Source organism: Sceloporus undulatus, chromosome 6, assembly GCF_019175285.1.
Source record: "Sceloporus undulatus isolate JIND9_A2432 ecotype Alabama chromosome 6, SceUnd_v1.1, whole genome shotgun sequence".
NCBI lineage: Eukaryota > Metazoa > Chordata > Lepidosauria > Squamata > Phrynosomatidae > Sceloporus > Sceloporus undulatus.
In genome coordinates this window covers 78,832,167-78,859,075 of record NC_056527.1, presented here as the reverse complement: position 1 = coordinate 78,859,075, position 26,909 = coordinate 78,832,167, and the positions used below count along the sequence as shown (strand labels likewise).

At 38.8% G+C, this 26,909-nt stretch overlaps 1 protein-coding gene across 2 annotated transcripts; it reads right to left on the bottom strand.

Moving 5' to 3' along the window:
* Positions 1-1,262: 1,262 nt before the first annotated feature.
* Positions 1,263-25,879, bottom strand: CDKL2 (cyclin dependent kinase like 2). Of its 2 annotated transcripts, none has more exons than XM_042470963.1 (14): positions 25,797-25,879; positions 22,790-22,935; positions 20,486-20,680; positions 18,256-18,450; positions 17,654-17,832; positions 16,901-17,013; positions 15,775-15,914; positions 14,738-14,826; positions 13,419-13,542; positions 11,118-11,401; positions 7,888-7,981; positions 6,433-6,550; positions 5,057-5,163; positions 1,263-3,685 (listed from the first exon to the last, which is right to left on the bottom strand). In XM_042470963.1, exons 3-14 carry the CDS (start codon positions 20,651-20,653, stop codon positions 3,626-3,628), a joined length of 1,671 nt encoding a protein of 556 aa, XP_042326897.1. In that variant the 5' UTR covers positions 20,654-20,680; positions 22,790-22,935; positions 25,797-25,879; the 3' UTR covers positions 1,263-3,625. The 2 variants fall into 2 exon arrangements, with proteins under 2 accessions (XP_042326897.1, XP_042326898.1); XM_042470964.1 differs by lacking the exon at positions 25,797-25,879 and adding an exon at positions 23,181-23,399.
* Between the last annotated feature and the right edge of the window lie 1,030 nt (positions 25,880-26,909).

Genomic DNA, 26,909 nt, shown 5'->3' with positions numbered 1-26,909 from the left:
AACAATGCCCAAGAACTTACAAAAGCCATAACAGTTTCTGCTCAAAATAAAGGATGAGAGAATAGAGGGGGGTCAGTTCTTCCAAGACAGATTACATTTCCTTTTTTAAATAACAGTTAAAGTGCAGTACTTACATTGACCCATGGATAAGTCGACTCAGGTTTTTGGGGTCAATTTCTGACTAAAATTTCTAGACTTACACATCAGTATATACAGTAAATACTCCTTTATTCTGGTAGAACAATTTTAGTCCACAAGCATGGATTCCAACCACACTGGCAACTTGAATGCCAACCCAGCAATACATTATCAAAACAAATCATGATATAGTTTGTTAAAATTCTGTCATCTCCCAAAGAAAAATGTATCATAGCACTCCAAAAATCATACGCTACTTTGGAGAACAAAGATAAGAAAGTAAGTTCATGATGTATGCTGGCAGGACTTACATATGTGATGATGTAAGCTATCCCAAGCACCATTTGTCTCTAGCTACACATGTAACAGCCAGTCAAGAAGGAAGGGGATTTGTAAAAAAATTATGGTAGCAAACCTGGATGTATACTGTTGACCATCAAGAAGACTTTTCCTTAAAAAATTAATAATTTTGACTACAAAGTGAACACTTACTTATCACCATAAGAGTCAAGTATAAGTTCCCTACTGAAATTTGCCAGTTTTAGTGTAATTATGCATCCTGAAGAACCAGCATCTAAATGTCAGGTGTGCCCTAACCCTATAGTTCAGAATCTCAATACCTATTTAGAAACCTTTTAGGTGTAAGACAATTTAAATAAGTAAGACAATTTAAAGCTGGCTCATCAGCTGCATGCCATTGCATAGTAACAGGAATACATAGTTGTTGTTTTTTTGGTTTCTCAGAAAAGCATACCCAAAACATTGCAATAGGCAACACAAAGGAAATACCTACACTGCAAACATATATTGTCTTACAGCACTTTTCACTGTTATAGCCCACTCCACCAAAGAATCTTGGGAAGTGTAACTTCTGAAGAACACTAAAACTCCTCCAGACAGAACCACTGCTCCCAGGATTCCTTAGGGAGTAGGAAATGCTATAAAACCAATGTACACATGTGGTATACCTATGTTAGATAGCCAACATGGTGTAGTGGTTTGAGCATTGGACTATGACTCTGGAGACCAGGGTTCAAATGCCTGCTCAGCCATGGAAACTGACTAGGTTACCTTGGACAAGTCACACACTCTCAGCTTCATAGGAAGGAAAAGACAAACCCCCACTGAACAAATCTTGCTATGAAAATGCCTTAGGATCACCATGAGTCAGAAACAACTTGAAGGCACATAACAACAACAAATATCTATGCATACAAGTGCAATCATTGTTATCATTAAAGTGACAATAATGTATAATATGATGCTTTACATATCTATATAGTAAAAACATTAACAGTGCTCAGAATTTAGATATGCCATGAAATTCAAGCTATAAAGGTAAACACATGTTTAGCATATGTATTTAGACATTTCCAACACCAAGAGTAAGGTTTTGTGATGTAAAAAGCTGTTTAGAAAATCCTATGATCAGTTATTATTATCTGCAGGAGGGGAAGAATAGACAAGTACTTTTGCACAAAACTATCAGTGTTAAAATCACCACCACAAAAATGCCATCATGATAGAGCTATGGACCAAGTATGAGCAAAGGAAAAATGAAAAGCAAGGTCCAACCCACAAATATGGTGGTGCTCCTGGATTTCACCTACACAGCTCTTCCTGGATGCATACTGTTGACTGCATGAAGACAAAAACAGAAACAGACATATACACTACTACACAAGACTGTATATACGCTCACATATTTAACAACAATCCTGTATATATATCTTACTTTGGCTCATGTGGACCCAAGGACCATGGCATGGAGGAAATCTGTCACAGCTATCACACCTGTGAGCCATCACCGATGAGGGTTAAATAAAACTATCAAAGAGATAACCATGCTTGTCTCAGAGCAGAGTCTTCTGGCACTTTTAAGACTAACCAGTTTATTTTAGCATAAGACCTTGTGGGATTATGGCCCACTCCATTCCTGAAGATTGCAATTTCTGAAAACTGCGTGTTAAGAAGTGGGTCATTATCTGAAACAGCTCATACTGGAAAAAATGGTCAGTCGCATAAGTGTCAAAAGAATCCTTTCTCTTTTTATGATAAACGAGGGATTCACAAGAACAATAAAAACTAAGTAATCATGTTATCCAGCCTTGATGGGTGTATCTACCCTGCACACGAAATAATGGTTACCAGATCAGTTCAAGTGTCATAAGGCTGAACTTTACTGGATGAAACCAAAGTTCCATCTAAATCAAGGGTGAGCTAAGCACAGTCCCCCAGATGTTATTGGACTACAACTAACATCAGCCCTAACCAGCACTGGCAATGGTAAGGAATACTGAGGTGCAGTTCAAACCATCTGGAAGGATGAACAAATTCACCCCTGATCTAAATCCAGTATGCTGTCTCCTAAGCACAAACAGTGCATAAAAACAATAGCCATCCTCAGTACTGCTCCCCTGGCATGTCATGGCATATTGCATCTTTTCCAAGGATGCATTGTAGAGTAGGAAAGACTATGAAACCAAATTAACTCTGTGCTAAGCCTACACTATTAATGATGTGAAACATCCACTAAGAATTCTGAGAACTGTAGCTTGGTGAGAGTGCAGAGAAATATCTGTTAAGAAATCATTAGCTTCCATCATAGAGATAGTTCCTTGGAGAGGAGTAATTATTAACCCAATTCATGCTTTCATTGTAAAATACCCTCAATGTAACCTACCTCTCTCAAATGATGTGATGACAGTGCATCATTTTAATACCTCTGGATTCTTATGAATTTTGATTTGAATTTTTAGAATGGGAAATTTAAAGCAGAAATATATGTACAGTACAATAAAGATGTGTGAAGGAGAAAAGGTCAGTCGGATCAGCACAAACATGCATTTCTACTTCGTGTTTGAGAATGCTTACATGCAATAAACACTCTCTAAGAAAGGTGAGAGTGGAAAAGCTAATTTTAAGAACTACAACTTCCAAATTCCCACAGGCACTGATCATCCTATCTAGAAGCAGTAATCCAAAATAGGAACTTCTCCAAACTTTGATGGAAAGTGTTAACCAAGTTGTTCAAATTTTGGGATAGATTCACTTTTGCATTAGGATTATGAAAAGAAAAGATGTTGTAGTCTGTCCTTCACAAAAGAGTGTGAGTAGTAGCAACTCTTAAAAGCTTGAATCACTCTTGGTTGGTATCTTCCCTTGTAGAGAATCTCTCCCGCATCACCTTCTAATGCATTTCATCAGTCAAAAGCCCCTAGGCTCACTGAAACAATTTTTTTATAACAACATGATATATAACATGGTATAAAGGAAGCTACAGTCTTAGCACCTTGGCAACTATGGAGTAACTAAAAAAATTGTTTCTTTTTACTGTCTTTACCCAGAACCTATCAAAAATACTTGTCCACACCCAGTCTCCAAGCAGAACCACGAAAAGAACAGTGCCTGAACATCCAAAAGGCAACAGGGGTGTAGAAGTGCTGCAGATGTTTGCTGGAGCGAACAGGTTCAATCCTACAGGTTACTAGTGTTCTACTCGAGGGAAAGTGGCTTCTGTAGCATCTTGCAAGGAGGTTCCAGATATCTAAAAATCAAGTATATTATGAATTTCAAACATATCATGTACATATGCAATTGTTCTAGTCAGCAACTAGTTTTACCAGAGTTACACACAACAAACAAGAACATGAGAGTAAACTGTTTTTGGAGTTACAGAAGCCCTACTGAGTTATTAGTTTTCTGTATAAAATAAACATGAAAAGAGGAGCTTGATAGCCCCACCCCATATATTGCTGTTTCGAGTCACATTCAGCACACAGAAAGCAACAGTTTGAAGTGGAGCACCTGCTGTTCATGGAGGATCTCCACACTGTTTGGAACCTCTATTTTCCAGGGGCCCACCTCATATGGACAGCCTTCATGAACAGTGGAAATTCACCATTTCACACCCTCCTTGATGGTGACTAGAAATGACAACAGATATGAGATGGGGCTAGAATAACACCCTCCTCATGTTTATTCTACACCAGCAGTTCCTAGCCTGTGATCCATGGACCCCAGAGGAGCTGCAATGTCCTCACAAAGCCTGCAGGATCTCTGGGGTTTGCTTGACCTCCCTGACTCTTTCTTCCATGACCAGAGTCTGTGTGGAAGCACAGGGCACAGCCCAAGAGGATGGCCTGGCAACACCACTGTCACTGTGTTCTCTAGGAGGCTTGTTCACCCTCCCTGCCCCTTTTTCCTGCAGCTGGAATGCACATGGAGCAAAAGGCAACACCAGCCATTCCAAGTCGTGTAGTAAGTACAGTATTTGATGCGCTTTAGTGTTTTAAATGTTAAGACTGGGGAAGGGGGTCCCTGGTAAAGAAAAGTTTAAAAGAACCACTGATCTACACACAAGTGAACATTCTACTCCATTCAAGTTCCTTTATGAATCGCAGCAATATGCCCCACCCCTTAGTCATCTTTTTCCTTGTTAAAACTAAAAATTCTTTGAATTTTCTGATTGAGAAGCACTAATATCTCAAGGATTTTAGTGATCCTTTTCTGAACCCTTTCCAGCACCAGCATGCCAGGGTCCAAGTAGCAGGACAAGGTGCCCCTGCTCCGGTTGTGCCATGGGCTGATGGTGCTTTCCAACTTTGTTCTTTTTGACATGAGGTACTCAGAAGTGTACATATCATTCAAAATCTAGATGTATAAATATAAAATGACAATGTGATCTCTGCTACTTTAAATTCCATACATTTACTAACCACTGTCATCCAGAAGACTGCCCTCTGTATGAGAAATCCTGCATTCTTTGGAGGAAAGCAACTCTGCATATTGCAGAGGTGCACATCCCACAGGAATGACTTAGTAGCTCACTTAAATAACATAGAGACATAATTTTTACAAGACAACACCACTAAGAGGCATGTATCCACTCCCTCTTCAGCTCAAAGCAATTGAGTACCTGGTGCAGGGCCAGGCTTGGGTTTTGAAGATCTATTGTGGCAAGAGACGGCATGCGAGATTCTGAAACAATTTTATTTTCTTTCTTCAAAAATCTGGAATTCCGAGCTATATGTAAAGAAAACACAACTGGCATATTTAATTTTCCCTCCCACATAAATGAACATTTATTTTTGCAAAAGTGACTTTCACCCTTTGCCTTAATTCAAAAAACATAAAATTGCAATGGTCACAGATAGTCTTTTGATTTGACTTATTCAAACACCAAACATTATTTGCCAGCCACTTGTTCTTAGTATATTTTTAATCAAAAATGTTCATATTTGCTTGCTTGCATATCTGCATGGACATTTTTCTCATTCCCATTCTGCCTCCTACCACAAAAGTAAGAGCACAGCAAACAAGGATAACTGGGCTGAAATCACAATGGCTAGATATACAGGCTGGTTGGCACCATAACTCCGAATATCTGTAGCAGAGACAGACAGGAGACCATCATAAGCTCTGGATTTGTATAAAATCCCCACGTGCAATTTAAAGGTTTTTTTTTCAGAAATGGAAAACATCCCATTGAATTTCAAAAAGTATAATCTCTGGATAATTGGACTCAAAATTTTTGCTGTAGGGCAGGGAGGAACTTAATTTGCTTGTGTCCATGATAGAAAACATGTAGCTCTCTAGAAGTTCTTGGACTACATTTCCTACCTGCCCCAACCAGAACAGAACAGCCTGTAATTTCAAGTGATAGAAGTTGTAGTCCAACAACATTAGAGATCCACATATTGACCCTGGTGCAACATTTCACTTTGCTCTAGACAGCTTAATTTCAGAATTTTTTGTCTGTGTCCATAATACAATGAGTCATAATTTTACAAATTTATTTTTGCATATCACCATCATCACCTTGGCTTCCCAGTCTACCTGGTGTTACAGACAGGAATTTTTGACCATCAGTGATTTGGAATTTATCCAATAATGTAGCTATCAGTGAAGTGCCCTCAGATGATGTGGCATGTTCCAAGTAGTATCTCTTTTTGTAATTGTGCTACCTTGATTCTATCTATGGTGATTTCATTTGCATGTTTTGTCAGTTTGTTTGGAATAGCTCCCAGAACACCTATTGCCACTGGAACAAGAGGTGCTGAATCTCAATTTGTTGGTCTCAGCATTTCATAATCTTTTATCTCTCTTTATATTCAATTCTGCTATCCCCGGGATTTGCAAACAAATTACTGAAGATGTCAACTTGGCAACTGTAGGAAATCCAGGAGTCACTTTTCAGAATACAAATATCATCATTACCACCACCATCATCATTAAACAGTTAAAAACAATATTTTGGCATTACTAGTTCTGGGATATATCACAAGCTCTTACCGTCTACACCTTTGAGTTCAGGGAGATGGCTATAGTTCAGCTCTGGCAAACGCATGTCTGTTCTGGAAAACTCCCACCTTTTCTTGTTTGTCTGAAGGACATTGTTTTCATTTGAGATCTGGTATCAAACAATAGTTGATACAAATAAACCAGGAATCTAATATTACCAAGTACAAATTTATGATCAAGAGTAACGTTTTATAGACCACTTTCTGTAAAGCACAAGATTTATGATCAAAGTACCAACTGCCTCCCATAGTACAGGTTGAGCTTCCCTTATTTGGATTCTGAAATCCGAAATACTCCAAAATTCAAAACGTTTTTCAAGGGTGGCTGAGACAGTGACACTTTTGCTTTCTGGTGGTTCAACATACACAATGATTAAGCATTACTCTGGAAACAGAAGTGGCATTGACTTTGTGACTGAACAATATCTGAGGATATGCTTCCAGCTTTATTCAAGCAGTTATTTGTAAATTAAGTACTAGTGCCTTAAGCTCACACCCTACTTTCATTCTCATAACTTTTTCCCTGTTGTATAACTTATTTTAGAATGTAAGATTGTTGACAAGGATTGCTTGGCTACTATCAGTTTCAGGTATTTTTACTCTTCTTGTGTACTCCACTCCGAGAGCTAAATAGTGAGGTAAAACAAAATGATCAAGAATATATTGTGAGAATATATTGTGAAAAGGCCCTAGTTCAGTTTGAGAAGACTCCAAATTCTACAGCACCTATTAAAAGGATGCCAAGTAACAAGACCAGAAGACCTCTAAGTGGGACTTTGAAAAGACACTGCCAGTCAGAGCATCCATACTAGATATTTTCTGGTGAAACAGATATCTTACATTAAAACGCCAGCCAATGACTGCAATATCTTTAAATCCTAAAGAGAGAGAAAACTCTTGGGCCCTTGTTGTTTGCTGCGGTTTGGTTCCAGGATCTCCCATGGATAACAAACTCCATGGATGATCAAGTACCATTAAAAATAATGGTATAGCAAAATGGTGCCCCTTATTTAAAATGGAAAATGAAGGTTTGCTATTTGGAATTTATACTATTTTGAATATGTTCAAGCTGTGGATGCTTGAATATGTGGATAAAAAATCTGTGGATAAGGAGGGTCAATTGTACAGTATTTCAAAACATGTGTGTATATGCCTTCAAATTGCCTGATGACTTATGGAAACCCTATGTATTTCATAGGGTTTTTTAGGCAAAGAATACTCAGAAGCAGTTTTGCCAGTTTCTTCCTCTCAAATATAGCCTACAGCAAGCACTGGTAGTTAGCCATCCTAGTACTAAACAGGACTAACTCTGCTTATCTTCCATGATCAAATGGGACCTGGTCTCATTGGAATATTTAGATAAAAAAATCATAGAACAGGTGATTGCCAAAAGTGTTAAGTGTCACACAATGCTTGTTTTCATCAAGTAAAATCTGAAAGACCTTACCGATGCTGCCAGGTTCACGCTATAATATCCTAGTGGTGATTTTTTGCCTTGCTTTATGAATGGATTGAAATATATTTTGGTCTTCTCATCACTCCTAGAAATACAAATCATAAAATTATTATTATTTAAAACAACAAAAACACAAAGATCCTGTTGCCACTGACATCTTTGAAAGTCAATTCTGAAGACTCCTTTTATCCACTATTGTGACTAAGAAATAAAAATGTCTAAGGGCCTAGATGTAGGTATATTACACAGCAACTTTACCAAAGCTAACCAGGTCTACACCTGAGCCAATTAGGTAAGCATGGATGACTATCTTGAGAGCCCCAAATACACCACTTAGGAGCTTCCTGGAGGAGATTAAAGTGAAGAAGCCCAAGACAGGTACTGACTACGTACAGTAGGCATGGGTAAACTTGGCTCCTGACAGCAAAGAGTTTTGTGGAACCTTGAAGACTAGCAGATTCATTGACACCATAAGCTCTTGTGGGCTACAGCCTAGAGCTCTGATCACCATGTGCTACTCATAACTCCAGATGAATCGGATCCATTTTTGACTCCAATTGTTTACAATCCCTGCTTTGAAGGCTATTCATACAAAAGGTTAGGGCAAAATGGCTTCTAATTCAGAATTCTATTTACAGTACCACAGTGACCAAGCAGAAGCCCAATAGCATCAAGTCTAAATCCAGTAGGGTTGCCAGAAGAGAAAATGTCAGTAGGTACTGGTTGTCACACAAGCAACACTTTCTGAAATTCCCTCTTCTATACTACCATGAAAGGGACAAGATTCCTGGCCCTTATTTCATGAGGAAACCCTAAACCTCAGAATATTTAATCAACAAATGGAAATTTCTTATGAGGTTCAACAAGCTTAACTAACCATCAGGGCTCTTTTTTTATTTTAGCATAGCAGCAGAACCATCAGAGAACGTACTCAAATGACACCACTATTTGCCCATATTTCTCACGGATGACTTTGAAAAACACTTTTTCAGCTCCATAGACATCTTCTCTCTGAGACACCCTGATGACAGTTTTATTATCTGTATTCATAGACGAGACACAACAAATTTCTACCAGAATTTCAATAATCCCCTCCAAACCAGTAACCTGAATGCAGACTAGTCCTGGACTGGAGTGTACAACCACAAAACAGAAATGTAAGCTCTACTTAAACTGGAAACCCAAAGACTGCAATACATTCCTACCTACTTCGAGCTTCAAATTAGAACACACCGCAAAATCTATTGTTTAAAAGAAAGCTCTATGATGCACCCACACTTGCTGTATCATAGGGCTTTCTCTGTGACTCATTAGTCTCTGACCTGTCAGACTGAGACTCCCAACCCAAGGATTGAAAACAGTCATTTCACATACTATAATACCCAAGCATCCAAGTGGGTAAAAAGGGATCAGCAGGACCAGACCAGACTCAGGCATAATCTACAACAAGACAAACTCAGAAAAGAAAAGGGGGGAAAAAACACCAGAGCATTACTTGTCATCCAGTAATGGCTAAAACCACTCAAATGTATCATCAGTGACCTACCAACTATCCTGTCTGGGCAATGAAACTTCCCTCTGCTATGCCTTGGATAGTAAAAGTATGGCAAACCTCCTCTGAACAAATCTTGCCACCAAAACCTCATGATAGGTTCTCCTTAGGGTTGCCATAAGTCAGACAACAACAACAACAACAACAACAACAACAACAACAACAACAACAGTAAATCTATAGTTGTTTACAGAGAGGCATCCAGGTAAGACTGAGGGCAGGGGAATGTCTAATTAACAAACTGTAAGCTGCTCTGATAGCCTTTTGGCTGAAGAGCGGGGTATAAATAAATATTAGTAGTAGTAGTAGTAGTAGTAGTAGCAGCAGTATTTATTATTAAGCTTTATTTATATAGCGCTGTAAATTTACACAGCACTGTACATATAGTATTAGTAGTAACAGTTCTCACAACAAAAATTGATACAAAATCTGGTATCAGAAATATTACATTCAAAAACCAGTAGGCGACAGGTAAATCCCCCAACATATTCTGTCTTGAGAACAAAAGAACTAAAAAGAAAGATTCCAGTGTAAAATAGCTGAAACAGTTGTAACTCAACTCAACAAAAGATTCAACTCTGCCTCCTGCTGTTTGAAAAGGGAAAAGGGCTTTTTACTAGATGCATAGATTAACTCCTTCAGAGCAAGAATGTATGTTAACACTCAACTAACACTCGTTTGTTAAAGGCCACAGGTAGGGCAATAATAACTGTCTAGACCTATTGAAATTCAAGACCCGCTTACAATCTCATTGGCTGCAATCCCTATGTATGCCCACCAAAGTATATATAAAAACACTATCTTAGGATAGGACTCTGTCCATAAGAAGAAGTGGGTTGCAGTCCATGAAAGCTTACGTCTTAATATGTTTGTTAGTCTTTAAAGTGTCACAGCACTCTTTGTTTTCACATACTGTACAGTATTAAAAAACAAAATAGGAAATATGGAGTAGAGGAAGAAGAGGAGGATGAAGAAAGAAAATTTAGTATGAATGTATTATTATGTTTTAGTACAATATGTGAGATAAGAATGTATGATTGTAGAAATAATTAATAAAGATATATATTTTAAAAAACAAGATATACCAACAATGGTTCCCAGAATTTTAATGCTCTGTTTTGTATGTTTTAAATTGTACTCTTCTTAAAAATTATATGCCACTCTGCGTCCCAATTTCTTTGGGGGAAAGCAGGATATTCAGCAGCAGCAGCAGCAAATTTACTAGGGAGCATTAGGCAAGGCATGGTTCAGCCTTTAGCCCTCAACTCTTCACTGAAATGTGGAACTGACTGTATCTTACAGGATGATTGAAAGGATTATGGAGATAAAATATATGAAGCATTCTGAATACTCTAAACTGGTATACAGAATGCTACATGTTATGACTTTTTCCACATATGCATAAACTTATGTTTGTTAGTGTCTCTATGATCAATACAGAATAACAGTCCATTCCTATTGAACTAAAAAAAACCAAGTATGAATGCTTGTTTCTTTACATTTTTAGGCATACACTTAAAAAACATCTTAGAAAAGTAATGATGAAATGACATTTACCTGGGATTTGACATATACTCTAAAAAGACAACCAGAACTATATCAGAGTGTCCTGCAAGGAAGATATAACCTCTGATTTACTCTATTATCATTATTTACTCTGATTTTGTACCTGTAGTTATGGGTTCCCAATTTTGTCCCAGTGCCACTGATACTGGATGACATGGTAGAACAATTCTGTCCAATGGGCGGGATCACTATGCTGGGATTCTTTACATATTCCAGACTGCTACTTGAATCTTTCAGAGTTACTGGAGGAATGGATTTGACTTGCCCAGCTACATTCTCATATAGGAAACTTGTATTTGAGTATCTGCCAGATTTCTCTATATCAGCCTTGGACAATTTCATTCTGAACAGCTTGGAGTCTTTCATCTTTGAATCGACACTGAAGTCCTGTTTGAAAACACATGAACTAGTGGGCTAATCAAGAATTACATAGACCAATGTTCTTTTTTTTAAAAAAATCATCAGGGACAGAACCAGGAAAATTATACAAAAGAAAACAACACTTTTCCAAGTGTTATTGCACAAGAGGTTGCAGAGCTGGTTGGAAAACCTCTTATATAGCTGTTCTTCACAACAGCACATGCAAAAGTGTAACCTAGTGCAACTGACCCAAGCAGCAATCTTCAATCTGACAGCATGACACTAGATGTAGGCCAAACAAATTACTTTGAAACACACCAGAGCAGTAGTTCCCAAATTCTGGTCCACCAGGACTTCAACTCCCAGAACTGTCCAACAGTCAAAAAATCTGGGAGGTGAAGTCAAAAACATCTGGAGGAATCAAAGTTTGGGAACCACTGCATTAAAGGAAATACATAATAGAAATATGGGAGCATTCAGTATGTACCCCCTTTTCTCACTGACATCAATGAAAAACCACATGTATATTGGACAAAGTGCCTGAAAGAAACAAAGTGATTTCAGGTTTCTAAATGTTCAGGAAAGTAGCCCTGTTCATTTCTTCTAGCAAAAGAACACCAAAGTGACTATCCAATATTATTTGGGATGAGGTTTGGCATGAAAGTTTATACCAAATAAGACCTGTTTTCCTTCAAGGAGTTTCAGATTTCTAAACAAAATTGATTTATATACATCTCCCCATTTGAAGTGTTGTCCAAGACTGGAATTTCAATTCATGGAAGTTTCCTATTAGTCTCTCTAGTGATTCATTTAATACAACTATATGGGAAAGCTTAATGCAGCCTGGCAGAAAAAGAAAACTTCTCATCAAAGACATCAAATTCAATCAAATGGTGGAAATAGTCATTTTAAATGCAAGGTTAATGGGTCTCCACTTTTTTTAAAAAAAATAACAAGTAGCTTTCCTCTCATTTCATTTCATCTTGAAAATGCCAACTACTTCAACTGATTCTACATTTTACTTTGGAAACCACAACAAGTAGTGAGTATTCTGCGGTGGAGATAATAAACATTGACACATGCATAGTTAAGAATCTATATACAAAAGAATTAACTGCCTGGAAATAAAAGGGGACATTACTTCTTGTATATCAACACTTACAGAGAAGATTCATTTCATTATGTTTCTTGGAGGCTGCATGGAACTGGGTGAGATACTTCAAGTGCTTTGGACATGCTATTATCAGCACAGCACACCCCACTATGTTCCCTGATATACATTTGGTAGTAGTGCTACTAAAACATTTTATTCCTAGTTCCTATTCTTAACCTTGCTCTTTTTCATCTCCTTCATTCTCAGCAAATCTAGCTGAGGACCTCTGGATTTGATCCCTGTCACGATTCAGTGGTGGATGTTAAACCACACTCTGTGTACACCATTAAAGCACAGTTGTCACAATCTGCATCTTTAAATGGTTTTTTACAGTTCTCTTAAGGACCTGAACAGTCAGACATCATGCTTCTGTCTGCCTCTACCCCCGTGTTTGTTTTATTCTAAGGCACCAAGATAGTTGTGAAGATCCTATCCTTTTCATTGCATGAATATGGTAGGGCTCAAATAGAGAGGCCACAATAAAGCTGCTTTGGGCCCCTTTGGAAATGTGCGGTTTAAATGACACATGCATCCTAAGAGGCTGTAAACCACGCCAAAGCCACACTCCAGTCCTAAGGACTGAAGCACAGCTTTGGCACAGCTTCTGGCCTCTTAAGATGCATGCGTCATTTAAACTGCATACCTCCAAAGTGAACCAAAGCAGCTTTATTTTGGCCTGTCTGTTCAGGCCCTTAGTTTCATTTCTGTGTGTATCAGCCCTAGTGAAAAAAATTATCTGGTGACAACTTTGGAAAACACCAAAAGGAGCCAATGGCAACCAGCAGACAAGGCTGGGCTACAACAGATTAATGCCCTAATTCAAACATAAGGCAGCTTCATATGCTCATATACAAACACACACAACAACAACAACAACTAAATGTTACAAACCTGGATTAAAAGCATTTTTCTTTCATCACCAGAATCATCTTTATCTTTCCTGCTTATTTTTGTTTTCTTGGGCAAAGGGTGGTCTCTTTCTTTCTGAATCTTGGCTTTAAGTTCTTGAGCAAATCTTGTTCCCCGTGTTAAAGAAAGAACATATGTACAAAATGAAACTTGCATTAATTCCTCAATAAACCAAAACACGATACCAAATGCAAAACGCATCACACATTAACTTAATTCCTCCCTTTCTATAAGACAACATATATTAAAAAGGAGTGCAGGTGTTCCCATGTCACCAGGTGTACCGTGAGGTCTCTACAGTCATTCCTCCTGAGGCAAGCAGGCCCTCATATTGCAGTGTTTTGCTTATTACTAAGGTGTTACACACTGTACTTGCCAGAATCTATTTTTAAAGAAAGAAAACAAGATAACAGCAAGAAATCTTCAAGGTCAAAAGGCAGAAGAAAGAAAAGGATTTACTACCTCCTCCTTAGTGTTTTTGGCATGTTCAACTTGATGCCCTGGTAAGGGCATTTTTGCCTTTATTAATCTTTTCACAGTAGCTGAAGAGAGTAACCTTTATCGTACTATTAAGTGTCAGATGATAGCAATAAAATTTGGAATGTTAATTCATGTTTGTTAGTTGGAAATCACTTTCTCTGTTATAATTCTTACAAGATAGGCATGTAAGAAGCTACCAGTCCCTTCCCCTCTGGGGCTAGGTCTTCTGGAAATCAAGAAGAGGGGACTGATTTGCAATGAACAAGTGATGTCTTAGGCATAAGCAATGTTTAAGCTTTCCTCTGCACCCCTACTAGTAAAATGCCCACTGACTCCCTCCCCTTTGGGGCCTGAGACCAGGTTTTCCATCAAGTGGCTGGGGCCAGAGTTGCAAGGAAGTGGGAGGCAGAGGAAGGATTAAGCACATTCTTTCTCTCTCAATCATTCTACTGTACCTCACTGCACCTCTAACTTTGCACAGATTCAGAGTTCTCCCTTCCTTCTACCAATACACAGTTTTCTCACTATGGGGAAGCTAGTGTATATGTTGGGGGAAGCTATTGTATATGCTGGGGTAAGCCATTGTATATGCTAGCGGAAGAATTTCCTAGGCGCGTAACAAATCCCAGGATTTTTTTCTCCCTATTAAGTTGTCAACTTTTAGTCCTCCAAGTATTTCTGACTTCAGCTCCCAGAATTCAGGACCATTAGCAATGCTGCCTATGGCTTCTGGGAGCTGAAGTCTAAAATATCTGGAGGACCAAAGGTTAAGAATTACTGTTCCAAAGCATAGCAGAACAGAATAAGGAAAATCAACTCACCTTTCAGCAAAATTATCTCTGTTGAACAAATCACACTGTAACAGCTCAGCACAAGATGGCCGTTTGTCTGGATCAGTCTGCAGACACCGCTGAAATGACAGTATTATATTATTTAATATTTATTTTGATTATTATGATTATTCCTTACTAAATACATCAGTCAAAAGTAAAGTCCCATGAGTCGGATCTTTGTCTTGTCTGAGAATAACACAACCAGCTACAGTTGCCCCCTCCCAGCATGGCCACTGTCTCACTGCTGGATAGAAGAGGAGGGTATATGGAGGAGAACCCAACTCTGTTCTTGTGATGTACAGCCAGGACTGTTTGAATCTCCCCCTGCATTTCCCTTCATATTAGTCCAGACCATAGTATGTTTTAGTACAGAAAATGTTCTTTGTATTAGTTGTGGGAGGAGCACAAGTAAAACCTGCATTTTTCCAGGTTTGATTTGCCCCTTCCCAGCAAGCTCTGTTTTAGCTAGAGGCTTTTTAGTTATCAGGCAGTCTTTGCTGTGAGCCTGCAGAGAACTGTCTTTTTGGTGGCAGTCAGGCCCAGACAGCCGGAAAGGGCATTTCTTACACGTTAGCCAATTTAGTTACCAACAACAAAGAAGTCAAAGGAATCAGGAGCTGAAAGACTTTGCACCAGCTCCATTGAGTGAGAAAATCAAACCAAGATTAAACCCAGAGAGATGACATCCTGAAGATTGCTGAAACTCAAACTGTAAAGTATTCTTTATTTCAAGTTATCTAGAGCTGGGGAGGAAAAAACTCTTTACTTTTGTTCTTTAAATTAAACTTCCTCCTTTTTGAACTTTATATTCAGCATCAGAGCCTTTTTGGGTAAAGAGTTTAATTTCACCAGGGTGCCGGCATTGCACACCTAAATCTGCCACCATCTTTCGTTGGGTGTGTCTTTACAGTTCTTATCATGGGATGCACATCAATAACTTTCCCTGCTCTCTCTTGCCAAGGCAAAAAAGACAGATCTGTCAACACACCTAAAGTGGAAAAATAAACTGCTTGCAATGTATTTACCTTAGCAAATTCTATGACCGCCACAGAGAGCTTTGGATATCGTTTTTCAAGAGGTTCAAGCTCCTTGACTTCAGGTAATCTCACTCCAGCAAAGAGAGGATTTTTATAGAATAATTCTTGGTGCCTTGGGATTAAGTTACCTGAAATGGATAATTAAGTTACCTGAAATGGATAATATTGTTGTTCAGTCTTCAAAACATAGAAAAACTGTAAAAGTAAAATTAGGGCAATTCTCTTACATGGTTTATGTGTACTCTGCAGCATACACACACACACACACCATCTCCTGAAAAACAAGTGGTATAATTCATACTAGCAGGGCTAAGAAATGAGTGTGCATTATCTCTCTCATTTTATACAATTTATTATCCTTCTGGGAAGGGGCAAAGTACCTCCACCCCACTAATAATATTAGCAGCTTCTCTGGTTTCTGGTATTTTACCAGGTACAAAACCTACTTTATTTGGGTATTTGTATCCTACCCTTCTATGATAAAATTTAAAGTGGCTTAAAAAATAAGCTCAGCCAAAATCTCAAAACACCCCAGTAATTAAAAAAAAAAAACGCAGGTAAAAAAATCATCACTTGTTATTATAAAACATTTCTCCAGCACCCATCTCTCTCTGTACACACACACACCTCAAAGACTTTATCCTTGGAAGTGTGACTAAAACTTCACCTTCCATTTTTTTAAAAAAAGATTAAAAGTATCGCAGAAACCGGAATTATATAGCCAATATCACGTGTTGTAGCTTCTTTGCAATCCCATACAATTACATCATATGTGTAATCCAGACAAAAGGAGAGACAATAAAGCCATGACTCTAAAACCAATGTAAACTTATTAGTTCCCTTGGACTGGATGTCCTATTACCCCACAAACACTCAGTTTCCTGAATGTTAAATTTCTCCAAATATAGTTCATAATCTAGCTCTGGGGGTCTTTGCCTAAGGTATCCAATGTAACATACCTCATAGTAGGGCCATTTCTGTTCTGGATTGCATCATGGACCGAGAAGATAACTCATCCAACATTGCTAAATGTCACAAAACCACTTTTCACATTAACCTGAATATTCTAAAGCTCTGTCAGCTAAATGAGGGGAAATGAGAAATGCTCTCTTACCCATACTTTTCATAATATGGTACAATTGGTCAATATCAGAGTCTCCAGGGAAAAGGGGCTCTCCTGTAAGCATTTCTGTAACCAGGCAGCCAATGGCCCACACATCAACAGCCCTGGGGAGGAAATAGAAACACTTTATTCAGTGACAGAATATGCCATGTGTTTTCTGTGATAATAACAAAATAAGCTAATCGTTCTTTTAGAGGAATGAGTGAAGATTCTACCCATGAAGTCTGATTAAGGAGAAAAGAAACTAGCTTAGGAGAAAAAATAATTAAGATTTATTATAAGAACTCCATCTAAGGATAGGGAAATTACTTAGGACACTATGCTAGACTACAGGCTAGGAAGAAAACTAGAAAAGGATTATTGAGGAAGATGTGAAATCCCCCTCCCCTCTACTAATATCAGTTTAAGCCAGAGAGGAATAGACCAGCAAGAGGGGAAATACTCATATCACACTAACTATTTGACTCTACCACTACTGCTCCTTGTAAATTCTCTTAATTCTTTGTGCAAAGACTTTTCTACACTCTTTCACTTTCAACAGTTTGGAGACACAATGCTGGAACAAAAATTACAGTCACCACAACAAGAGAACAACAACAAAAAAGGCCTATCCACATTGAGTAATGCCTGTTTGTGCTACAATATATTACTCAGATACCTCAGTCATCAACTCAGTTGCTGTTGTTAAGATGAGCCTGAAAATCTAGGGATAGTTCAACGTCACATTAAGCTATGGTTCCTTACTTGCCATATTTAATATCTCCAACCAACAGCTCAGGGGCTCGATACCACCTTGTTGCTACATAATCGGTGTAGGCTTCGCCAGGGGCCGCCAGTGTTCGAGCAAAACCAAAGTCACAGAGTTTGATAATTCCCGAATAGGAGACCAGTATATTCTCAGGCTTAATATCTCTGTGTATGATCTGCAAAGAATGAAAAGGGAAGAAAAAAAGAACATGTCTTTACATTAACAAATTGTCCTTTTGGCCCCATATTTCTTGTACCACAGAACACAAGACACTGAAAACTGTTCACACTTAGAACACTTGTACCTGCTGTTATCATTTCTTAACATTACTAGCCCCTTTTCTTTGGATTCCTAAACTCTGTTTCTAAATGTTCAACTCCAATTCTAGACATTTAAGGAATAATGGAAAAATTTAAGGGGAGGATGCCCTCATTTTGCCACCCTTACCCATAGCATTTTAGAGTGATAATCTGTATTGTTCATTTCTAACTCTCACTAGCCAGACATCAGTCTAAAAGCTCAACTGCTGGGGTGTATTTAATCAAGAACAAACAACATGCTGATGCAAGTTATTAGGCAGATAAAGAAGTTTACTTACATTATGACTATGACAAAATCCTATCCCCTTTATAATCTGAAATAAGTATTTTCGAACTCTATTATAATCCAGGCCATTGGGAAACATCTCAAGATCATCAAGGACTGTGTGGTCCACAAACTCAAACACTAGGTACCATCGTTTTTTCTTTTTACAGACTTCCAGCAGGTTCACCAAGTTCTCATGCCTTAATTGCTATCAGGAGACAGAAAATGCGTCACAAAACTACTTCAGCATCCAGCTGTACATTGAATCTGAAAATATTCACCATAATTGCCCTTTCTTATTTGCAGTCTCATGGATCTATGCATGTTTATTAGGAGGTACGTTCCACTGCATTCAATACAATGCTGCCCCACTGTGTTCAATGGGGCTTACTCTCAAGTAAAGTCATGCAGGACTGCAGTCTTAGTTTGCATCTCCTACTGCTCTTAGTCACTGCGTGCTGCATCAGCTCTACTTACATAGTGCAGTACTGTAGCTTAATTCCAGCTTCAGATCACAAGACTCCTAGTTTTTAGTGATTTTATCCCCCTCAGCATAGATTTCTTAAATGTCACAGTAGGACTGACCCTTCTACATGTTGTTGGCCTGCAACCACCATCATCTCACATCATCAAGTATACCGGCTAATGCTGATAGGAGCTGCAGCCAAACAATATCTGAAAGGCCGCACATTTCCCAAGCATTCTACAGCGTGTGCTCTAAATATGAACATGTTGTTGCATAATGAATTTACTACCAACTGTTGCCTCTTAACTGACCCATTCTTGCTCAAAACATTGTTGCAGGACACCTGCATGGGGCCAAATCCTCCTCTCTTCCTACAAAAGCCATGTTTTTGATATGGTATTTGGCTTAAGCCAAGATGAACATGCTTGGAGGGTCAGATGATCGTTTTTCATTCCTGAGCAAGTAGAGCCACACTACTGCCATTTTCCAAAAACAAGTGATGTTCCAGTCATTTCCGGTTAGTTTGAGGGACAATTTTTTTTTGGCTGTTTTGAAATATCACCATCATAAACAGCATCACATAGCAAAACCAGATGCTTTTGAATCATTGTCTGTGTAGCTATAACCATGCACAGTCCTTCCCCAATTACCTTCACACATTTTAGGTAATACAAGTAAGAAAAGAAGAGAATGGGCACAAATGGTCATAGTCAAGACAGAAGGGAACTGTATCCAAAATATCCAGTTAGCCTGACACAAGTACAAAACTGTTCAGCATTTAAATACACTCCCTTTATCATAACCCTCCTCTTTTCTAGAAGTGAATTCTCCCCCGCATGCAGCACATGTGATTACTACATCAGTTCTGATATAAAATGAAATTAGTACCAACTTGTTTCCACCTTAACCATGCTTTGGCTAAGCCTGGCTAAGAAGAAAACCTGGTAAGCATTACTTATCAAAGAAACAACCAACCATGCTTGAGGCCAGTGATGGCTACTGGCACCAATGTCACTGGAGAGGAAAATCCAGTTTGAGTTTTAGTCTGTACTCTCAGTGGTGAACTCTGTTCCCCAAACAGGTTCTGACCTTTGGATAGCTCTCTTAAATTCTGGACTAAAACCTGGAACAGATTAATTGGCTCATTGACATCAGAGTTGTGAGCTAGTACTGGTTAAGGCCAGTGGAGAATTTCATTCCAAAGAGAGGTGCTATGGGGAGGGATCCTATTGCCTGCCCCCAGTCTTTTAAGCCTTACTTTGCTCCAACCCATGGCACAATTAATACACGCAGGTACCTGATATCATGGATACTACTGCCAAAGCCATGTGGGGAGTCCAAAATTTCAAAGCAAATGGAATTTAGTAGCAAGCAGCCAGCCACAAAGTTCCCTGTATGCATTAACCAGCACAAACTGAAATGGTGTAATTAATGGGAATGTTTTGCTAGAGCTACTTTGTAGTTTTCTATTCCTGCCCATTTCCAGCCCTGACTGCTTTCAAAGAAGATGACAGAAGTTAAAGAATTCCACCTATTTCTTATTCAATGTAGAGAAGAAATTAATAGAGAGAACTATTCAGAATAACTTCCATGAAAGTTTCCACCCTTCAAAATATGCATGGCTACAGTATCTGTCATTGACATGTAACTGCCAACTGTTCCAGACCATGCAGAATTGCCTTTGGGGCTCTTACAGTAAAGTAGCTTGCTAACATGATAGACTGAGGGGAAAGCAATGCAGCCACAGAAACCAGGAAAAGTCCAGCCAAAGCCTCACCTTGAGAAGCTTAATTTCCCTCATGGCAATTTTTTTAACCATCTTATCATCCTCACTTTCCAAAAATTTCTTGATGGCAACCACCCTGCCGTTTTCCTTGTTCCTGCACTTCATCACCATTCCATAACTTCCTTCACCCACAAGGCCAAGGATTTCATACTTTTCCATTTGAATACAAAGATATGGGTCCCCAGGCTGTAAGATATAAAGCAGAGTGTACAGTGTAGCCATTTGTATTACGAAGCCATTTGTTACCCTGTAAACAACATATACATCCAAACAGTGGTTGACTCATTCTTTATAATGAGATCATTCAGTTTGCTGCAATGGTCAAAGATATAATTTAACATTTCAAAGCAGTCATTATAGAGCAGCAAGATTTTTGTTAGGATGTACACTGGCTTGACTCATATAAAGTACTTCAAAAATTCAGTCACCTAGCTGCCAGTGGCAACCAGAAATGTATCATCTGCCACGGGATGAATCAGTATCACAAGAAGTTAGAAATTTGCCTTCTTTAAAACAGGTTATGGTATACTGGTTTGAAGGAGAAGGGGTTGCAATAAGAAATCTATGAACCCTTAAAACAATCCTTGTCATTCAGTAAATACCAAGATGCACACATTCCCTCTTTTGAACAACAATGAGACAGTCAAGCCTTGTTGGCTAATAGAAATAATGGTTTACTATCAATATCAACTTAACTTTGGGCACCCCTTGCACATGTGGCTGGCAAGGCAAATAATGGAGCAGAAAAACCTGAATGTTTCTAAAGAAAGAGAAAGACTTAAAATGACATACCGGTACATAATATTACACATTCATCCTTCTTTACTTTTTGAGTGCAAGTGTGAATTGTTCAAATCTTCAAGAAATAAGGAGAGATAAGTACTGTATCTTGATAAAATCACAAGCACTAACCAGTAAGCATCAATCACAGCTGACTTTTCCTTGATACAATGGAAACTTGTAGATATGTTTGTTGGAGAGCTCATTCCATGATAGAAAAATTGTGTGTGTGTGTGTGTGTAAAAGAAACATTTCCACTATAATTAAAATAGTGCATCTATCTTTACTCATATACAATTTCATTTCTGAATGCTAGCGTTTGATTTGAATCCTCCATACATTTGTAGGAAAGGTTGGGAAATGACTTAGGTTTTTTAAAAAATAATTAAAAGCACGAGTTTAAAGACGTATACAACTCTTGATTGTTTCAGTTTTTCCCCTTCAGAAGTACTTGTGCAAGATATATGAAAGTATTTATGCCTCATAAAATCATCTTCATGCTGTCATTTCTAAGCAACAACAAAAGTTCATATGCAAAAAAAATTGTTAGAAATGTGAGAGAAATGTTACCTGCCCACAATCATTTTCCAAGGATCAGATATTATGTTTCCTGTCTATGTGGTGCCAGTTTGTGTTGTGAAAATATTGTGTCAATAGAGCAGAAGTGCATTTAGATTAATTACTGGATAGATTTTCTAGCAGTTCGAAAGACAGAACAAAAAACAGCCCAAGCTTTCAAATGTCTGATCTATTCAGTTTAATACAATAGTTGATGCAAAATCTAAAAGAAAATATCAGTTGGGCACAATAATAATTTGCAATTATGGCAGCCACTTTTGTGGCCTCAAAGTACCTTATCATTTCATAGTAGTTGATTCCTTCTACCTTAAGAATAAAACTCATTTCTTACACTTTGGGGATCAAGAAATTGCATAGTACAAGCGAGATATGAAATGTTATTATGATGTGTATTTATATCCTGTTATTTAGCATCTCCCTTAAAGAGAACACACCTTTTCTAATTCAACTGTGTTATTTTCTCTTTGTATCTTAAGAGAACAAATATATCTGATGGTGCCTACTGAGACTGGGGAGAAAATTAAACATACTGTACTATATTTCCTATTGTGTAGGAATGGGATTCAGAGGAATGAGATTCAATGGTTTGAATCCAGACTAAGACATGCTAACAACAGAGTAAAATCAGTGGTACTTAGCATAGTAATTTTAATGCATCTGCTTTAAGCATAAAACAATCAGTCTTTCACATTTAGGAAACACATGTTTTTGATATTTTGCAGCCATTACTATTTCTTCTGATATCAGTGTATATTTTATTTCGGTTTGGTTTACATTTATACCCCACATTTTATGGTAATCCAGTCTCAAAACAATTTACAAATAAAAATATACCATGACAAAAAATCCAAAGTAATAAAATCATACACAGTATCATAAAAACTATATCAGCAGATAACAGACGGAAATCTGTTCGTACTGGAAATGCGTACTTACTGTGAGGACAGTAAAGCAGTAAGTAAATCTGAGGAAAAGCTTAGAACTAAGCAGGAACACCGTTGCATCTCAGATCTCTTTTACCACTCATCTTCTATGACACAGCTCACTTGTATTAGCTCCTTGCAGCAGTTCATCTGAAAATCCTTAGTTTAAAAACAAAGCACAAAAATATTTAGACTGACTTCTATTTTCACCCCTCCAGTGCCCTTAAGAGTATGTATAAATATGAAACTATTAAAATGATAAGAAAAATACAATCAAATATTTTCAAAACATCTGGCAAAACATCCATCAAGGTGACAGATATCTTCTCGGGGAGAGTATTAAAATCCAGGCTTCTGGATTGAAAAACACCCTGATGGTATTAAAAGATAATCTTCACACTAACAAAGTTGTATTGGAAGCTGATGATTCTTGAGGATCTTCACAGGAAGGGTAAATGGAAAAGGAGGCTCTCCCCAAAGCATCCCATTTAGTCCATTTAAGGCTTTCAAAATGAAACGCAGCACCTTGGATTTTGCATGGAAAAACAAACAAACAGTAATGTTAATAAATAAGGCACATTATACAAGCCAAGCTCCTAAATAAAAGCAACAAGGTCTGCCCATTTTGACAAGAAATTCCCAGACAAAACCAGCCACAGGTGGAAAAGCATACTCCTAGTCCCAGCCATGGAAATGCCAAAATAATGCCATGACCAGGAACTTTCCCAAGCTGTAAGTGGTGTCTCTATTCCACAGATCCAGACCAGCAGATGAATCCTCCTTCTCCAGGCCTATCAGCAATGCAATACAGCCTTGGGTCCCATACTGCGAGAAAAGTGGGATATAAATTAAACAAACAAACCTTGCCTGTATTTAAAGACATCGCTGTGTTAGTCTGGAAAACCAGTATGCAAAGAGATCTTGTTCCACCTTTGAGGCTAACCGAAAGAAACGAACTGGTAGCATGAGTTTTCATAGCCTTGAGCCTACCTTCTCAGATGCATGTTACGTTTCTTGTACTGACTTATTTGATCTGAGACAAGACATTCACAGAGGACCTGGCCACACACAGCAGAAAAGAACTACGTAGCACAATAAAACTACAATCTCCTGAGAGTCTGACTCAGTGATTGCATATAGATAAGGGTTAGGTGAAGTGAGGCCCTCCATATGTTGTTGGACTGCAGCTCCCAGCGTTGACTATTGCTGCGGAAGGTGGCAGGGACTGGCAGTCCAAAAACATTAGGAGTGTTGCGGGATCCCATAGACCAGTGGTCCCCAAACTGTGCTCTTTACAGGATTTTGGACTTCAGGTCCCACAATCCCAGACTATTGGCCAACCATTGGCTTCTGGGAGTGGAAGTCAAAAATCTCTTAAAGGGCACAGTTTGGGGACCACTGCCCTAGACAAAAAGCAGGCACTGCCCTGAATCCGACTGTCAATCCCAACTGAAGGAGACTCATTCAAGCAATGGGGTTCTCCTAAATGCAGGCTTGCCATCCAGATTCACTGGGCCTATTCTAGTAAGAGAAAACCAGGACTACGACTCTGGGTTCGAGTCCCAGCTCAGCCATGAAATCCACTGGGCGATTTTGGGCAAGTCACATGCTCTCAGCCTCAGGGGAAGGCAATGGCAAACGTCCTCTGAACAAATCTTGCCAAGGAAACCCTATCATAGGTTTACCTTAGGGTCGCTGTATGTCTGAAATGACTTGAAGGCACACAACAACAACAATTGTAGTTATGACTGCTTGCCATTTGCTGAGTCCTAACCGCAAAGTGGGACAAGGCACCACAAAATGTACGACATTCAAGAAAGATGGAAGATATGACCAACCGATGGCTAAAAGAACACTCCTATAAGTATAAATCCATCCTTAGTCATGCTCAAAATGGAGGACATTTTGCAATTCCTCCTGGACAGAAAATACAAGCTAAAAACACTCTTCTCAATATAAATCAATGTTCCTTAATCCTGCTCAAAATGGAGGACATTTTGGTATTTCCCCTGGACAGAAAATACAAGCCAAAAACACTCCTATGAATATAACTTTAGTCTTCTTGGTCATGCTCAAAATGGAGGACATTTTGCAACTCCTCCTTGACAAAAACTAAAAACACTCCTATAAGTAAAAACCTATGCTCCTTAGTGATGCTGAAAAGGTAGGACCATTTTGGAATTACCCCTGGATAGAAAATAAAATCTAAAAGTATGCCTAAAAATACAAGTCCATGCTCCTTAGTGATGCCCCAAATGTTCTTAGTCATGCTGAAAATGTAGGACCATTTTGGCATTCCCCCTGGACAGACATTAAAACCTAAAAACACTCATCTCAATACAAACCCATGCTCCTTAGTCATGCTCAAAATGGATGGTATTTTGGCACTCCCCCTGGACAGAAAATACAAGCCAAAAACACCCCTATGAATATAACTTTAGGCTTCTTGGTCATGCTCAAAATGGAGGACATTTTGGCATTCCCCCTGGACAAACATTAAAACCTAAAAACACTCCTCTCAATACAAACCCATGCGCCTTAGTCATGCTCAAAAAGGATGGTATTTTGGCACTCCCCCTGGACAGAAAATACAAGCCAAAAAACACTCCTCCCAATACAAATCCATGCTCAAAGTGTAGGACATTTTGGAATTCCTCCTGGGCAGAAAATACAAGTACTCCCTTCAATACAAATCCATGCTTCTTAGTCATGCTCAAAATGGAGGACATTGTAGCATTCCCCCCTTGGACAGAAAACAAAAGCAAAAAACCACTCCTCTAAATAAAAACCCATGCTCTTTTAGTGATGCCCAAAATGGAGGGCGTTTGGAATGCCTCCTGGAGGCCATGTCCTGGAAAAGGAGGACCTGTTTCTACAGTGAGGGTGGCAGTGAATGGTAGCTCCCCTTGCTCTCCTAACCTCCTTTAAACCGAAAGAAAGGGGACCCAAGTCAACTCCCTTTGGCCTGCTCCCCCCCCAGTACCTGACACCTGGCTCAGGTGCAGCCCTGCCTTGCTCACCTGTCCTGCAGCCTCCTGTATCCTCTGCTCAGGTGCAAAAGGATGGAAGGCGGCGCCAGCTGAAGCCAAGCAGAGGGAATGGAACGTCAAGGCCCAGGCAGTTGCCATGGCAACGCGGCCTGGCCTACTGCCGCTTGCCTAAAGTAGTAGTAGGCCTCAGCCTGGTCCTCAGAGGAGGAAGGCCTCATAAATGGGCCCCTCCAAATGAGAATGACACTGAGGGAATGGAATTAGTCATACAGATTGGGGAGTTTATCAGACCAGGGAAATTGGAAGTATATAATCCAATGTAGGGTTGTCATGATTCTCTACTATAAACCAGGACAAAATGTAGGACATGAAGACCAAAATGTAGGACAGTTGCAGGATAAAATGTGGCCCAATGTAGGACATTTGAGAAAAATAGAGGACCTTAAATGCCCTACGTTTTGGGCTAAATTTTGTCCTGCAATTGTAGGGATAAAATGTAGGACAAAATTTAGACCAAAGTGTAGGATAATTGTAGGATACAATTTAGACCAAAATGTAGGACATTTAAGGTCCTTTGTTTTTCTTAAATGTCCTGCAATTGTAAGGATAAAACGTAGGACAAATTTTAGACCAAAGTGTAGGACAATTGTAGGGTACAATTTAGCCCAAAATGTAGGACATTTAAGGTCCTCTGTTTTTCTTAAATATCCTACATTTTGGGCTAAATTTTGTCCTGCAATTGTAGGACAAAATTTAGACCAAAGTGTAGGACAATTGTAAGATACAATTTAGTCCAAACTGTAGCACATTTAAGGTCCTCCATTTTTCTTAAATGTCCTACATTTGGAGCTAAATTTTATCCTGCAATTGTCCTACATTTTGGTCTAAATTTTGTCCTACATTTTGTCCCGGTTTATAGTAAAGAATTGTGGCAACCCTAAAATGGCAACCCGAACGCAATCATGGGGTTTAACATTATTGCATGATAGACTACCACACGCAATTTTGGGCAATGGGAAGTCAGTCCGAACACAATCATAGGGTTTCATGTTATTTTGTGACAGACTACCACACGCAATTTCGGGCAGTGGCAAACTAGTTTTGGGCAATGGGAAGTCAGTTTGAACGCAATTCGGATTCACA

Coding starts and splice junctions, on each gene's coding strand:
- CDKL2 (XM_042470963.1), bottom strand. CDS start 20,653: ATGGAAAAGTATGAAATCCTTGGCCTTGTGGGTGAAGGAAGTTATGGA. Junction 14,827..15,774: donor CGGTCATAGAATTTGCTAAG/GTAAATACATTG, acceptor CTGTCATTTCAG/CGGTGTCTGCAGACTGATCC. Junction 11,402..13,418: donor GAAAAATGCTTTTAATCCAG/GTTTGTAACATT, acceptor GTTTTCAAACAG/GACTTCAGTGTCGATTCAAA.